The 17,012-nt window shown below is 46.6% G+C and overlaps 3 protein-coding genes across 7 annotated transcripts in view; 2 read left to right on the top strand and 1 right to left on the bottom strand.

Annotated features, from left to right (window-relative positions):
• FBXO16 (F-box protein 16) overlaps window positions 1-3,169 on the top strand; it is a 28,243-nt gene extending 25,074 nt beyond the window's left edge. For 3 of the 4 annotated variants that reach the window (XM_083733649.1, XM_083733648.1, XM_083733647.1), the window contains 2 exons: window positions 71-299; window positions 1,628-3,169. In XM_083733649.1, coding sequence (XP_083589775.1) covers window positions 71-299; window positions 1,628-1,740 — 342 coding nt within the window. In that variant the 3' untranslated portion in view covers window positions 1,741-3,169. The remainder of the gene's footprint in view (window positions 1-70; window positions 300-1,627) is intronic. The other variant, XM_083733650.1, reaches the window with a different exon arrangement.
• The window catches only part of ZNF395 (zinc finger protein 395), a 446,083-nt gene that overhangs the window by 369,301 nt on the left and 59,770 nt on the right, over window positions 1-17,012 (top strand). The window lies entirely within an intron of this gene.
• LOC310841906 (L-gulonolactone oxidase-like) overlaps window positions 1,927-17,012 on the bottom strand; it is a 53,322-nt gene continuing 38,236 nt past the window's right edge. The window contains exons 7-12 of the mRNA XM_083733627.1: window positions 16,572-16,679; window positions 13,077-13,153; window positions 10,114-10,263; window positions 8,332-8,496; window positions 7,720-7,810; window positions 1,927-3,956 (exon numbers count right to left, since the gene is read on the bottom strand). Coding sequence (XP_083589753.1) covers window positions 3,828-3,956; window positions 7,720-7,810; window positions 8,332-8,496; window positions 10,114-10,263; window positions 13,077-13,153; window positions 16,572-16,679 — 720 coding nt within the window. The 3' untranslated portion in view covers window positions 1,927-3,827. The remainder of the gene's footprint in view (window positions 3,957-7,719; window positions 7,811-8,331; window positions 8,497-10,113; window positions 10,264-13,076; window positions 13,154-16,571; window positions 16,680-17,012) is intronic.

Below are 17,012 nucleotides of genomic sequence, written 5' to 3' on the forward strand. Positions count from 1 at the left end.
ACCTCCATCGGATGTCCACAAGCTCCACGAGAAACTACATTTCTTGCTTTTTTCCTGCCTCGCTCCCCAGGTGTCCCTCTCTGCAGATCTCGGTTCACAGCCAAAAGCAGGCCCCGCTCGCCCCAACTGGGCTACTTACCACGCTGCGGGCTATCCTGCCACCAAAGCAATGGCCAAGATCCTTGCCCAGAGTGCCCAGTGGAACGCTGGGATACGGCCGGCGCCGGCGCAGGGTCCAGTCCCACAGCTGAGCGAGAAGGGGAAGAAGGCCTTTGCACGGACAAGCAGAAGCTCTCCAAGTCAGTAAACCCGGTCATTTCACGTAAGGGGTGGGGTGGGGGGTGAGCATTGAAAATTTCAGCCCCTTTTCACTCACATCACCATTTTGTTGTTTTATTATTATAAAAGCCCTGTTTAGGGAAGCTTTTAATTTTTGATGTATTACTGTATTTTGATATTTTGTTAGAAGCCGCCCAGAGTGGCTCGGGAAGCCCAGCCAGATGGGCAGGGTATAAATAATAAATTATTAACATTATTATTATTATTACTGAGTTTTTGAAATTGTAGACAAAAGTTCAATATCACTCTCGCCATGCACAAATTGGGCTGTTACAAGAACGCTAGCTAAGCCTAAGCGATTTTAAAGAGAGCTTTTCAACGAAAAAGGCCCCCCAAAATTACATCCCTCACAAGTTGGATGAAATAATAAAGCAGTGGCAAGCTGCAGTCTTAACCATAGGCAAAGCAAAATTAGAATTAAAAGCGACAGCAAGACTTGGCAACTACATTGGCATCTGTAACTTACTACTGATAGCCAATGTAGCTGGTAATATCGAGGGTTAAAAATAAGACAGCATTAAATATTAAAAACTTCCCTAAACAGGAGTCTTTTAAAGATAAGATAGCTGCTTATTTCCTTCACATCTGAAGGGAGGGCGTTCCACAGGGCGGGTGCCACTACCGAGAAGGCCCTCTGCCTGGTTCCCTGTAACTTCACTTCTCCCAATGAGGGAACCGCCAGAAGGCCCTCGGCGCTGGATCTCAGTGTCCGGGCAGAATGATGGGGGTGGAGACCCTCCTTCAGGTATACAGGACCAAGGCTGTTTAGGGCTTTAAAGGTCAGCACCAACACTTTGAATTGTGCTCAGAAATGTACTGGGAGCCAATGCAGATCTCTTAGGACCAGTGTTATGTGGTCCCAGCGGCCACTCCCAGTCACCAGTCTAGCTGCTGCATTCTGGATTAATTGGTAAGAAACAAGGCTAATATATTTCCTTCTCTTTTTGTATCGTAGGTTAGAGGGTTTGTTTAAAAGACTGGTGCAACAGGCTAGCCAAATTCTGCTATGTGCTTTTGGAGCAGATCGCTGATGTTCTAGGACACTAGCAAACATTACAAAGTCATTATTATTATTATTGCTATCATCTGAACATGTTTGGGGGGAGAGAAGGCACTGCTGAATGTACCCAGGTGCCCCCACCTCTATCCCCGTATCTTAAGACAAACCTCTGTTGCAATACAGATAGGTTGAAAGAATGTCAATGTCAGGTTTAATTTTGCAAGGGGCTGTTTCCTTTTAGTTTCTCGCTGTTGACGTTAACTGCTTCATCTTCTCTACCTGTTCCAGCATCTCCACTCTTTGAAAGCCAGCCCTGGGAACTTCCCCCGTCAGACACGGGATCTGATGCAGAACAGGAGGATGGAGAAAAGAGACTTTTCAAAGCAACACACTTGAATTAATCTCCCCAAGGGAAAGGCAGGTGTCATTGCAGGCTATGATCGTGTTCCTAGAGCCCAGCTTTCTGAAAAGGGGCTCTTTGGACGGGGATTAAGAATCATGTGGATTTATCATGTCTTCATTTCCATGGTGGACTAACCAATGACTAACCAATGGACTGTTGGGACAACCTGGATTTTTTTTAAAAAAAGAAAATACTGTTCAGATAGGAACTTTGCACGTGGCCTTAGACAAGGCCCTATTTCTCAGCCTTAGTTTCCAAGCTGTAGAATGGGAATGGTGGTGGTCTACCTCATCGAGTTGTTGTGGAGTTGATAGTCAGCAACAGTGCAGTGCTATGCATATCTACTCAGAAGTAAGTCCCACTGAATTCAAGGGGGACTTACTCCCTTGGTAAGCATTTATAGGATTGCAGCATCAGGCAGACTCGGTTTTCGTAATGGTTACTGGCAACTTTGAGTTATTACATAAAGAGGAAAAGAACTCAAAGGAAGGATTTCATTCCAGGAGGTGGCTGCAACATAATCAACGGTAAGAACATGATTAAACAAAATGGCCTTTTCCAAAGTAGCAAATGTGATGGCTTGTCCCTCTCCTTTCCATAAACACCCTTTCTTATTTCCCCTATTATCAAGGTTGAGACTGTAAGCAGACTTTATAAACCCTGTACACTGTGATGATGTATGGATGGTCCCAGGCCTATCAGTTTGGCAGCAAACTGGGTCCAGAAAAAGAAGGGTAGTAGTTTCTGTGTGCTTGGGGGAGTCTCCAAGCTTAACCATGCATTTTAGGTGACTCCCCACCTCCACCATTCAATGGAGCCTTTAGGGAAAGTTTGCAGGTAACTATGCTGGTGCATGGGGGGGGGGGGAGACAGAGAAATCCAAAATTAACAAATCCAATTAGCACTGTAAAGAAACGTTCACACATTTTACTTCCTTGGCTTTTATCTTTCCGAGGGGAAAAGCAGCCCTGCTTCTTTGTCCTCTTGCCATTGGTGCAGTCTGGGATCACGCAGCTTCAGCCTGTTTTCTGCTGCTGTGGGACCTGATCCTGAAGGATTCAAGTCGCAAGAAAGGAGATTCCAACTAAATAGAAATACTGTTCTGAAAATAAGAGCTGCTCAGCAGTGGAGCAGACTCCCCAGAAGATGGTGGACTCTCCTTCCTTGGAGGTTTTTAAGCAGAGGTTGAATGGCCATCAGCCAGGAATCCTTGAGCTGTGATTCCTGCATTGTAGGGGGTTAGAATAGATGACCTTTGGTGGTCCATTCCAGTTCTAAAATTCTATTATTCTGTATGCGCTCGGCAACATCTGTTTCTTTCCACCCCCTTTAAGCTTGCTGCATAGCCAGATGGTGAGGTCTCAAAGGCTTGCTCACTTCTTTGTAGCCTTTCAGTTGGTCCTAATAAATCAATTTCCCTGCTGTTACATGTGGATTTTATTTCCTCTCTTAGACTGCAGTCCTAACTCTACCTGGAAGTTGGCCCCATTGAATTCACCATGACTCAAAACTTCTGAGCAGGTGTGGGACTGTGCTGTGTAATTAAGCCTTCTAATCTGGGAAACGAAAAAAACATTTAAATGCATTCGGCAGCCCTGAAAATAATTCGCCTTTTGGGTAGCTTCGTTTGGCTGCCAGAATCTCGGGGAAGGAGCGTCCCCCATTCATCATGACACCAACCACGGGAGAATCCCCTGGTGCAGGGATTCCCAAACTTTTTGGGGTCACTGCCCCCTTGGTTCCATAGACCCCAGGGCCCCCTACCCTCTAGACAGCATTATTCAGAATAGTGGTTTGCATGACCTTCTAAGGAAGATGATGAGGCAATAAAATTCCAAACAGTAACAGCTGTGCATTTATTCAAAATCCAATTGAAAATAATGAATACAATGAAATGGATGGACTTGATCCAGCGATGCCAGCTTTCCAGATAGTCACCTCCAGTGCCCCCCTTCTGCCCCCTTACCTCTTAGTGCCCCCCAGATAATCCCACCACCCCCAAGAGGGCGCTACTGCCACCCACTTTGGGAGCCACTGCCCACATGAGAGGTTCCTCCACTGCCACCAACTTCTCCACGTCGCCTCTCAGTAGAAGACCTTCTCCAGGTAGGCATTCAGAAACATCCCTCTGGGGTCCAGCTTCTCCCGGATGGAGCAGAACTCCTGGAAGCCAGGGTACATCTTCTCAAAGTCCTTCCGAGTGCATGTGTGAGCCTGCGGGCACAGAACCAGTTTTACAAAAGTGCCCTTCCTCCCTCTATGTGGGTCTGTATCGGGTGGGTGGAGACTTTTCAGCCTGAGAGGCATGTTCCCCGGTTGGAAACCTTGCAGGGCCAGCATGTTAGTGGTGGGTGGGGCCTATATTGAGAGTGGGCGGGGCCTATATCAGGAGTGGGTGGGGCAGAGCCACTTCACAGACACGCCAATTGAAATTGAAATACCGTATTTTTTGCTCTATAAGACGCACCAGACCACAAGACGCACCTAGTTTTTGGAGGAGGAAAACAAGAAAAAAAATATTCTGAATCTCAGAAGCCAGAACAGCAAGAGGGATCGCTGCACAGTGAAAGCAGCAATCCCTCTTGCTGTTCTGGCTTCTGGGATAGCTGTGCAGCCTGCATTTGCTCCATAAGATGGACACACATTTTCCCTTACTTTTTAGGAGGAAAAAGGGAGTCTTGCAGAGCAAAAAATAGGGTATTTTATTGTCACAACTTGTATGCAGTGAGATTACACCAGCATCCCCCACTCAGCTCCCTTAGTCTTAATTCCCCTCATTTATTGACGCACACCCACCAAACCTGAAAGTCAGTTGCCCTGTTGTTATCTTTTCATTCAGCAGCCTTACAGCCCACGGATAGAAGCCCCTTTACCCTTCTTTACCCTTTTGGTGCAACTAATCATGCTTCTATATCTTCTGCCCGAGGGCAGGAGATCAAGAAAGTGCCGGCCAGGGTGATAATCATCCCTGAGACTTTTCCTCACTCTCCTGAGGCAACGTTCTTCTGCTACAGCGGTACCTCGGGTTACAGACGCTTCACGTTACAGACTCTGCTAACCCAGAAATAGTACCTTGGGTTAAGAACTTTACTTCAGGATGAGAACAGAAATCGTGCTCCGGCAGCGCGGCAGCAGCAGGAGGCCCCATTAGCTAAAGTGGTGCTTCAGGTTAAGTACAGTTTCAGGTTGAGAACGGACCTCCGGAATGAATTAAGTACTTAACCCGAGGTACCACTGTATTTCATCCAGTGGATTCACGGGACAGCCCATAATATCTTGTGCTGTATTCACCACCTTCTGTAGGCACTTCCTATCAGTTGAGGTCAAACCAGCGTACCACACCGTGATGCAGTAGGAAAGAACACTTTCTATTGTTGACCGGTAGAAGGAGATCATCAGATGTTGATTGACATCGTTCTTTTGCAATATTCTGAGGAGAGGGAGTCTCTGTTGGGCTTTCTTAACCACCTGGGTTGTATTTATTCCATGCTCTCAACTCCCTCCTCTGCCCATCTGCCTCCCCTCTTTCGTCCTGCCCCCCCCCCTTACACCACTGGGGAGTAAAAAAGAATCCCATTGCCATCCACAAAAGTTTATTACAAAGCCTAGTTCCTGTGGGATGCTGATTTTTTATTTTATTTTTTATAATAATGTTTATTCAGGATTTGAGAATTACAAAAAGAAAAAAGAAAAATACAAAAAACAAAAAACAAAAAATACAAAGAAAAAAATACAATCATTGAAAAAGAAAAAGAACAGATTAAACCTTTACATAACTTTCTTCCTTTACTTATTTCCTTGACCTCCTCACACCTCCCATTTTTGTATTCTTGTTCAAATTGTTATTTCAGCAAATCCTTCCAACCTTGTTTTTAACTTAATAATTTGTCTTAATATATTGTTATTTTACGTTCTCTCTTTCATCAATTTCATCAATTCATTTTTACTTAATCCTTTATATCATTTCTACCAAAACCATATAATTTTCTTTTTCCAGCATCTTTCTAACAATCCTTAATTTTACAATATTTTTTAAGATATACTTTAAATTTTTTCCAATCTTCTGATTTTTTTTCATTTTTGGTCTGTGTATGTGGCGACAGCGAACAAGAAGGTTATACAGTGGTGCCTCGCAAGACTAAAATAATCCGTTCCGCGATTCTCTTCGTCTAGCGGTTTTTTCGTCTTGCGAAGCAAGCCCATTGACAGCTTAGCGGATTAGCGCTATTAGCAGTCTAGCGGCTTTTAGCGATCAGCTGAGAAGCGGCTTATCAGCGGATCAGCTGTTAAGCGGCTTAGCGGCTTAGGAAAAGGGCGAAAAAAGCGAAAAAAACCCGCGGGAACTCGCAAGACATTTTCGTCTTGCGAAGCAACCCCATAGGGAAATTCGTTTTGCGAAGCGCCTCCAAAACGGAAAACCCTTTCGTCTAGCGGGTTTTCCGTCTTGCGAGGCGTTCGTCTTGCGGGGCACCACTGTACTATTCCTTCCCCAGCTGCAATCTCCTCTAGGGAGTGTTGAATTTTGCAACTTTCAACTTCCTGAAATGAGGGGTGCTAAAAAGTTGTAACATGACTTGGGAATAAAAAGGATATTTCGGTTAAATTAATATAATTAAGTATTGCTCGGTAAGTAAAATGTGTGTGAAATTGCATAGAAATCATTAAAAACGATGGCCAAGTACTTGCGGTCGTGGTGTTTATTAATATTGTTATTAATTAGAATCACCTGAAATGTTTAGGAGTTCTGAAAGCAGTTTATGTGCTTCTTCATCAAACGTAAATGTACCAAACTAAATGTTGCCCAAGCACAAAAATAGCTGATTTGAATTCCTCACATTCCAAAATTAAGACACCTCACTGAAGAAATTTGCAAAAATAAAAAGGCACACAATCTTCCCCTGCCCCATCCTTATATATAATAATAGTAATTATTATTATCATTATATCCCTCCTTTCCCCCAGATCAGGACTAGTGGGGCAGCTCCAAGTGGTTCCCCCGTCCCTCCAGAGCAGATTTGGGGAGGCTGTAGGATGTGCTCAGGGTGAGGGGGAGAAACCCCCTTTGCAGGTGGAAATCCTTGCACCGACGGGACTTATTCTTAATGTTTAGTCAGAACCTCCTTTCTTGCAACAGATCCAAAATACAAGAAAGGAGATTTCTGACTAAACATCAGGAAGAACTTTCTGATGGGAACTTCTGTTCAATGGTGGAACAGACTCCCTCAGAAGGTGGTGGACCCTCCTTCACCTCTTGGACTACTGCAATGCACTCTACGTGGGGCTACCTTTGAAGGTGACCTGGAAACTACAACTAATCCAGAATGCGGCAGCTAGACTGGTGACTGGGAGTGGCCGCCAAGACCATATAACACCGGTCTTGAAAGACCTTCATTGGCTCTCAGCAAGTTTCCGAGCACAATTCAAAGTGTTGGTGCTGACCTTTAAAGCCCTAAACGGCCTCAACTGAGTATATCTGAAGGAGTGTCTCCACCCCCATCATTCTGCCCGGACATTGAAGTCCACCTCCAAGGGCCTTCTGGCAGTTCCCTCCCTGCGAGAAGCGAAGTTACAGGGAACCAGGCAGAGGGCCTTCTTGGTGGTGGCACCTGCCCTGGGGAACGCCTTCCCATCAGATGTCAAGGAAATAAACAACTATCTGACTTTTAGAAGACATCTGAAGGCAGCCTTGTTTAGGAAAGTTTTTAATGTTTGATGTTTTATTCTGTTTTTAATGTTCTGTTGAAAGCCACCCAGAGTGGCTGGGGAAACCCAGCCCGATGGGCGGGATAGAAATATATATATATTTTTAAAAAATTATTATTATTAAATTACTGGGAGCTTTCTAAACAGAAATCAAATGGCCATCTGCCAGGGATTCTTTAGCTGTGATTCCTGCACTGCAGCAGGTTTGACTGGATGACCTTTGGGTATCCCTTCCAACTCTACAGTTCTATGAACACTGCTCCCACCTTCGTACCTTTGCCCAGTGAGGTCTCCCTCCAACCTTCTTCATGATGCTCTCGTAGGCGAGCCAGTAGTCAAGGCGCGGGACGTCTTTCCCATAGGGCCTGAACGGGATAAAAAAAATAAGCTGAACTTTACTCTCCGTTGTGGAACAACATAGCTGAGCGTCCGTTCTGATGGGCGCTGAATGGGAGTTCCATAGTTTGACTCCAAGTGCTTCCATTCTAGCTGGCCATTACAGGAATGGCAACCAAAGAACAGTGCCTGAACAGTTTTTCCTCCTCCTTGCCAAGCCCTTTTCCTTTTGGGATCGTGCCTTTTAGATGTTAAGCCTGAGGACGCCGGCTGCCCCATCACTAATATTTAGCTTCTGCCTCATTGATCCACTGTTAGGCTCCTCTAGTCCAGCATTTGGTCCTCACCGCCACCAACCAGATGCCCGTGGGATGTCCACAAGCAGAATCCGGGCACAAAACCCCTCTCTCCTCTTGCTGCTGGTATTCAGAACCGCTATTGCCTCTGACTGTGAAGGCAGAGCCATCACCGCTAGAGGCCTCCAGTAGGCTTATCCTCCAATACCCATCAGGCAACCCAAATGGACCCACCTGGACCCAACTCCTCTTACCTGTACATGATGATGTTCATGTAGCAACTGTCCCTTCGGAAGCAGGGGCTCAGCAAGATGTCGTCTCCCCGTGTGAAGCGCACTTCCACGGGGTAATGGGCCACCAGTTTGGGGTTGCTTTCCAGAACCCCCTTCAGCTCCAGGAGAGCCTCCTTCGTTTTCTCACTGTTAGGAGATTGTACAAAAAGACCCAACATCAAGGAGATCTTGTGCAAAGGGATTACACCCAAATGGGTGTAACGGTCAATGCCTCCCTCCCTTTCACAAGGAACTGCAGTAAACTGCCGGCCTGGAGATTTGTGGCGCCCAGGACTTAACTTAAGACACTCAAATGAGCTTTGATCATTTTTTGGAACATCAGTTTCTTCTCTGGGAACTCTCCAAGGTCCTGAAGGAACCAGGCCCTGGTCTTCCCATCAGAACCAGAGATGAGCCCCTTTCCTTGCTCCAGATCAGCCCCCTTCCTTCTCGGTCTTCTTGGTGGTGGCACCCGCCCTGTGGAACGCCCTCCCACCAGATGTCAAAGAGAAAAATAACTACCAAACTTTTAGAAGACATCTGAAGGCAGCCCTCTTTAGGGAAGTTTTTAATATTTAATTGTATTTTAGTGTTTTATTGGAAGCCACCCAGAGTGGCTGGGGAAACCCAACCAGATGGGTGGCGTATAAATAATAAATTATTATTATTATTATTATTATTTTATTATTCCAGCATTGCTCACTGCCTTGCCTGCCGTATATTAAGAGCAAGACCCTGACTACCGAGTTAGTTAAATATATTGTTGCAAGCCAACCCCGATCTCCAAGCGGTAACAGACTCCAGGGGTTCCCAGCGCTTACCCAGGTTCTGTTTCCTTGGTCAGCACAGACTGTGGTGTCTTTAGGATGTTTGGTTTTATCTACCCATACATTGGGACGCGGGTGGCGCTGTGGGTTAAACCACAGAGCCTAGGACTTGCTGATCAGAAGGTCAGCGGTTCGAATCCCTGTGACAGGGTGAGCTCCCGTTGCTCGGTCCCAGCTCCTGCCAACCTAGCAGTTCGAAAGCACGTCAAAGTGCAAGTAGATAAATAGGTACCGCTCCGGCGGGAAGGTAAACGGTGTTTCCGTGCACTGCTCTGGTCCACCAGAAGTGGCTTAGTCATGCTGGCCACATGACCCGGAAGCTGTATGCCGGCTCCCTCGGCCAATAAAGTGAGATGAGCGCCGCAACCCCAGAGTCGGTTACGACTGGACCTAACGGTCGGGGTCCCTTTACCTTTACCCACCTGAGCCAAAGATGGAGGGGCTCAGAGCATTGACACCCCAACAGATCTTGCTTCTCCATTGGACAGAGCTATGACTCTAAGCAAGCAAATCTCTGTGTTTCCAGCTTCCAGTTCATCTCACACCCCCAAACTCATGTTCTCCTACCTAGCAGCTAGGTGAGGGGTGGAGGGAAGCTACCCCCCCATTATCCAAAAGGGCCCCATCACTTAGTTATAGCAACCTAGCCCATCCTTTTGGGATGCTGATGAGGATATTTGAGTGGCCAGCTAAGGTCGTTGCTTAACAAAGAAACTTGCCAGCAACCTCCTTTCTTAGATTCTAATACTCGCTGGGTACAGAACCCCAGGGATTTGAAGACACTCGGGGCATCATCCAGACTGGCACCCCAAACCCACAACATCATTCAAATTGGAGAGGCGACTACAACCTGAATTTCAAACCCACCCCACCCCCGATCATTCTGGAATCAGCCCTAGTCTTCCAACCCTCTGTACACGAGGTCAAATCAGCTTACATGGGGATGGCCCAATCCTGCACATGCTGCTTGAAGCGGCACTCGTAGTTGAATATCTTGTAGCTCAAGTTGACGTTCTCCACTTTGCCGGTGAAGAGGAGCCAGAAGAAGAAGCGGTTGATCCAGGGAACCAGGCAGGGCAGGAATGTGCTGATGGAGGAGAGGACAAAGTGGAAGTCAGATGGGCAGAAATCTGAGGTTGGGAATTTGGATACAGGGAACGTGGGCTGACCCTTCCTTCTTCCCCCTTTGAGAGTAGCTGGGATGGTAGGCTATGGATTGTGCCTGAATATAAGAAACTAAGACAAGCTTCCTGGATCAGGCCATTGGTCAGCCAGATGTTCGTGGGAAACCCACAAGCAGGTGTGATAGGAATTTTGAGGTCTTAGATACCGTATTTTTCGTCCCATAGGATGCTCCGTCCCATAGGACGCACCTACTTTTTTTGGGGGGGGGGAAATAAAGGGGAAAAAAATTCCCCTTTATTTCCCCCCCCCAAACCAGGTTGGGGAACAGTGGGGTGGCGGTGCTGCGCCTCCCCGCTGTCCCCGAGCTCGTGGGGCTGGCCGATGTGTGCCCGGCGCAAGGGGCGTTCTGCTTCAGGGCGCCCTGCGCGTCGGGCGGCAGGCTGCTATCCGCAGCATGGGGAGCCCTGCAGGAACTCCCGTAGGGCTCCCCACGCTGCGGATGTCTGCCCGGCGCCGGGGTGCTCTGCTTCAGGCCGCCCCACATGCCCCCCGGTGCGCAAGGCTTGCCGACACCTGCCCTTCGGAGGACGCCCCATGCTTCGTGCTGCAGGCTGCCGCCCGCAAGCCTTGTGCGCCCGGGGGAACTCCCCCCAGGTGTGCAAGGCTTGCGGATAGCTTCCTGGAGCCTGGAGAGCGAGAGGTGTCAGTGCGCACCGACGCCTCTCGCTCTCCAGGCTTCAGCGAAAGCCTGCATTCGCCCCATAGGACGCACACACATTTCCCCTCCAAAAATGAAGGGGAAATGTATGTGCGTCCTATGGGGCGAAAAGTATATGTTCAATGTTCATAAGTGTACCAACCAAGCACATACATAGATCAGCACAGGAAGACCGACCTGGAACCATTTTTGATTCCCAAACTCACCAAATGTTTTCTCTGCAAGGTCAAAGGAAAATGGAAAAGCCTCCCCATTGTCTTTTCCTTCACAAATCCTGTCTTAGGTTTATGTCTGTGTATGAATAGGGTGAGCCTGTGACCTGGCTCAGGAACTAAGTATTTATCATTACAAAAGACTGGCCAGGCTCCCCAGGGTATCCAATCAAGTAAGCATTAACAGGTAACCTGCCATACAGGAGGTAAACAACGCACTCAGATTTCTGCTGTAGACCGCCCTTTCTGTGATGTAGGTATGATGTGTCTGGGAGTTGGTCTTGAGCTACACCCCTTTCTGTGATGTATGTATAATGTATGGAGGGGTGCTCTTGAGCTCCAGGGCAAGGAATTTAAAATGTCTATATAAGGGCAGGCACACCTTTGTTCTGGGTTCCTCCTCCCTCCTGCGTGTGGTGAGTGAGGACCTTGTTGCATCTGATCAATAAAGATCAGGTTTACTAGCTGCTTTGCTTCTCAATACTCTCTGGTTGGCCTCTGTTATTTTCTCCTACCGATAGGGAACCTACATAAGGACTCTATATGGGCTCTTGGATACCCCATAAGGGAAAAAAGGGCAGATTTTTGTTTACCACACAGGATTCATGCACAAGAACCCTCTCCCCTCCTGTAGTTTCCAGCAATTGGTATTCAAAAGCATTTCTGTCTCTGACCGTGGAGGCAGGCAGAGCATAGCCAGAATGGCTAGTGGCCACCGATAGCCCTCTCCTCCTCCATGAATTTGCCCTATCCTCTTTTAAAGCCATCAAAGTTGGTGACCATCACTGACTCCTGTGGCAGGGAGTTCCAAAGTTTAACTATGTGCTTTGATGGAAGCAGTGCCCTCTAGGATGAGGAGGGGCCTCAAGTGCATCCCACCTCCCCTTGAAGAAGGCGACTGGCAAGGACGAGACCAAAGGCAGCTTTTCCCTCAGCAACTAGGGAGGTGAGTCAGCTACAAGCAGCAGCCTCTTTGCATGGATACAGACGGCGCAGCTAAGACGCTGTTGATACCAAAGCAAGGCCTTTGCTCGCACACAGCTTCTCCAGCAGAATGAATTCTATGCTGCTGCTGCAGCTCAGAGACAGATGCTTTTAATTACTTATCTAGTAGATTTTGCGCACACTGTACTGGAATAATCTTGGACCATCTAGCATAGTTAACCTAAGGAACTCCCTCCCACAGGAGGGAACAATGTTTCTGAATCCAAGTTGCTGGAAACCACAGGAGGGGAGAGTTGCTCTAGTGCTCAGATCCTGTTTGCTGGTGAGAACAGGATGGTGCATTGGTCTGATGCAGCTGGCTCTTCTATTATTACGTTCAAAGACCCCCGACAGAGTAATGCATAAAAATCAATGTTTTCAAAACAATGACACTTCTCCTTCTTGCTCCTTCTTGCCTCATTACAATGCTTGAAGCACCCATCTTTAAACAGCCCACATTTATTGCCTAAAATAAAATGCCACAGGAGTTTGACGTGCTGGTTCCTGGTGCCCCTTCCTATTAAGCCAATCTGTGGGTGCATCTTGCAGAAACCACCACCAGCCAACAGTTATAAGGCCCCTGGGGTCAATGGCTTCTGGATTTGTGGCTTTCTCTGCCAAACCAACACCAGAGAGTTTCAGCTGCTGCCCACAAGATGGCAGAACAACTGCACACAATGCCCCACTAACTTGCTCTGGAATGATGGAAGGACCAGACAGAGTTTCAGACCAAGGGTGAGATTCTGAACGTAGGGTGGGCTTGTCAGTCAGCAAGCTTCATTGGCCAGCCTTTGACCTTCAACCTCCCACCAAGCAGCTTCTTCCCACACGAATGCCTTGCCAAGGCACGCTGAATCTCACCTGACCCAAAGGAGGAACTCTAGCAGGTAGTATCCGACCACGTAGTCCCAAAACCAGCTGCCAGAGGAAGTGGGAGGCTGGAAACACATGCAAGACGGGAGAGAGACGGGCTACAGACATTGCCCAGCAGGGAAGATGTGGCCTTCAAAACCTTGGCCTAGATCAGCCCCCAGCCATGTAGTTTACATCACCCCCTGCCCTGAGACTCCACTGATTTAGGTGGTGACGGTGAAACACACACACAAAACACAGACCTAGCAATGGGGAGGGTGTGGGATGTGATCCATGAGAGGCAGTCAAGTACAACATTCCTTGTTTTCCTAGAGTGGACATGCGAGGGAATGTTTGGTCCAGCCAGTCGAAACTTCCTGTTCCTCCTGGCTGGAGCATCCTTCCTTTTGCATGTGATAGAAGGTGGGTGTGACCTAACCTGTCCAGGTAACAAAAGGATGAGTCACACAGCACACCTCTCTCTCTTTTTGACTTCCTTCTTCGTTGAACCAACTCTCAGCTAGCAGAATCACTGGGAATATCCCTCCATATGGGGTAGATCCACATGAACATATCTGTAGCTGTGAACTGATGTGAGTAAACTCCTTTTATTGACTTTGAATAAGATTGTGACATTTTTATTTTTTAAGAGGGATTCAAGGGAACTTACCAGGAACATACAATTCAATCTGAGACAGACTGAATTGTGTAATAGTGAGAGGCTCACACGAGCCTGCAACCAGCTATCTGCTGTGCATATAAAAAGGGGGGGAATGTAACTCTGCTAAGTAATAATAATAATAATAATAATAATAATAATAATAAATTTTATTTATACCCCACCCTCCCCAGCCAAGACCGGGCTCAGGGCGGCTAACAATCAATAATAAAAACAAGTTGATTAAAATACAACTTAAAAAACAAGATTAAAATACATTAAAACATTAAGATGCAGCTAGCGCAAGTTAGGAAGTATATTAATAAACAATATATCCTCTCCTGCCACCCTGAACATTCCCATAGAGGGCAAGGCGGTGAGCTTAAAACTGCTCTCTGGTCAGCCCTGGGTCCCGATGAGGAACCAGATCTTCCCCTCTCTGGTCAGCAGATCGATCCTTTGATGAGCAGGGATGATCTGCATGGATCAGTTGTGTCGGATGCTGTGCTTGTGTGTGTCCATGTGGGGGCGATCACACCCACCACTGTTAGGCAGCTCCAGGAAGACCCCCTATGTCAGGAGTAGGGGTCCTTCTTAAGCCCTGGGAGTTGGGGGGGGCAGATATTTACTTCCCTCCATCCCTTGGACCAACGACCTGTCTGTCACCTGGCATCACTATGACATCAGCTGATTGACAGGTGGGTGGTCCTACCCACCTGTTGATCACCTGATACCATCCCGTCCAGCTGTTAAAGCTGTGTCTCAGGTTTGGCAGGAAGACGCTCACTGAGCAGGGTTCAACTCCTACACGTCGCCTGATGGACGGCTGTGCGTGTTTCTTTTTTCTTTTTAAAATAATTTTTATTGAAAATTTAAACAAAACATATTATCCAAAAACCTATCATCCTTAATCCCCCCCTTTTCCTCCTTTGTTTATTCAAAACCTGCCAAGGAGTCCAATTCACTTTGTTGCCTCTTCAAATACTTTGTAAAGGGTTCCCATTCATCTTTAAAGTCACAGTTATCCTTGTCCCATAATTTATGTGTCAGTTTTGCATAGTCCATCAGTTTTTCTTGCCATGATTCTTTAGTTGGAATTTCTTCAGTCTTCCATCCTTGTGCTATTAGGACTCCCGCGGCCGTTGTCGCATACATGAAGATGTTTGTCAGCTTTTTTGGCAGCTCTTTTCCTACAATCCCTAACAAAAATGCTTCAGGCTTTTTTAACAAATGTTAGACGGCTGTGCATGTTTCAACCCTGATTTCTGCAGAGAAAGCAGCCACCTCTCTGCCCACCAAACACCTGGCGTGAAATATAATGTAAGGTGCAGGGCAGGTGGGCATAGTCTGGGCAAAACAGCCTTGCAGGCCAAATAGAGAGACCTGGAAGAAGGGGAAATTCTATCACATGTGGTGGACTTGCAGTAAAGTAAAAGCTTACTGGGAAATGATATATAATGAGTTGAAGAAAATGTACAAGATGTTCAAAAAACCAAAAGCATTTTTACTGGGTATAGTAGGTGAAGAAATTAAAAAAAAAAGATCAAAAATTGTTTATGTATGCAACAACGGCAGCAAGGATTCTTTTAGCCCCAAAATGGAAGCAGCAGGAATTCCAAACATTAAGAAGAGTGGCAGATGAAGATAATGGAATATGCAGAACTGCCGAAGCTGACCAGGAAAATCCGAAACCAGCGTGATCAAGCTTTCCAAAAAGATTGGAGTAAATTTGTATAATATTTGAAGGAAAACTGAAAACAACAACACTAACAGGATTGATTTAAACAGGCTTGCAATGTCAAGGATCAATACCTTTTTAATTTTTTTTTTTAATTTATGAAAATGGGAATGAATTAATTGTAAATTGGGAGAGGTACAAATGCTATGATATGGAATTGAATTGCAGAAACCATGAGGCAGGAGGGAGGGAAACCGATCAGCTCATGAAAATAAATGTGATTAACAAAGATGTATTTAAATGTTATGAGATGGAAAATTAATAAAAAATATTATTTTAAATAGTGGAGAGGCCTGGTGAGGCAATTTTGGCCTGTGGGCTGGAGGTTGCTCAGTTTATGCCATTATTATTATTATTATTATTATTATTATTATTATTATTATTATTATACCCCAGCCACTCTGGGCAGCTTCCAGCAGAATATAGTGCATAATAAAATGTCAAACATTAAAAAAAACAACTTCCAGATACGGGGCTGCCTTCAGATGTCTTCTAAAAGTTGTGTAGTCCTTTACAGTGGTGCCTCACAAGACGAATCCGTTCCGCGAGTCTCTTCGTCTTGCGGTTTTTTCGTCTTGCGAAGCAAGCCCATTAGCGGCTTAGCGGCTTAGTGCTATTAGCGGCTTAGCGGATCAGCTGTTAAGCGGCTTAGCGGATCAGCTGTTAAGCAGCTTAGCGGAACAGCTGTTAAGCGGCTTAGCGGATCAGCTGTTAAGCGGCTTAGCGGATCAGCTGTTAAGCGGCTTAGCGGATCAGCTGTTAAGCAGCTTAGCGGAACAGCTGTTAAGCGGCTTAGCGGCTTGGGAAAAGTGGGGGGGGGGGAGGAAAAAAAACCCCGCAGGAACTCGCAAGACATTTTCGTCTTGTGAAGCAAGCCCATAGGAAATTTGTTTTGCGAAGCACCTCCAAAACGGAAAACCCTTTCGTCTAGCGGGTTTTCCGTCTTGCAAGGCATTTGTCTTGCGGGGCACCACTGTATCTCCTTGACATCTGATGGAGCATAGCAACCGGTGGAGTCATAATCCCTTCTTCCAATTCCTTTCACTCTCAAAAAAAAAAAAAAAAAGACTTTACACCCTTTCCACTGGTCACCCGAGGATCGACTTACCTTGTTGGTGTGGTCTTGGTAGATGACGCTCACATTCTCAGTGTGAGGGAACCAAAGAAAACGGAAATATTCAGATTTCTTCAGGTGGCTGTCTAGGTTGTCCAGGACCTAGCAGAGGGAAAAGAAGAGAAGAGTAGATGGGCTGGAAGCTGAATGGAGGAAAACACTGCTCAGGTTTCCTCTCCAGGCCTGTTGGTCAACAGAACAGCATCTGCTTCCCTCCAGATGTTTTGGGACTACAATTCCCACCATCCCTGACCGCTGGTCCTGTTAGCTAGGGATGATGGGAGTTGTAGTCCCAAAACATTTGGAGGGCCGAGTTTGGCCATGCCTGACCTTGATGAACCAAAGATCTGACTCAGCATAAGGGAGCATCCCGAGGGAAAGTCAGGTGTGTTGAAAAACTCAGTCCCGGGTGAAAAACTTGCAGCACCTCGAGAG

This window comes from Podarcis gaigeae (genome assembly GCF_964106915.1).
Source record: "Podarcis gaigeae genome assembly, chromosome: 3".
NCBI classification, from domain to species: domain Eukaryota; kingdom Metazoa; phylum Chordata; class Lepidosauria; order Squamata; family Lacertidae; genus Podarcis; species Podarcis gaigeae.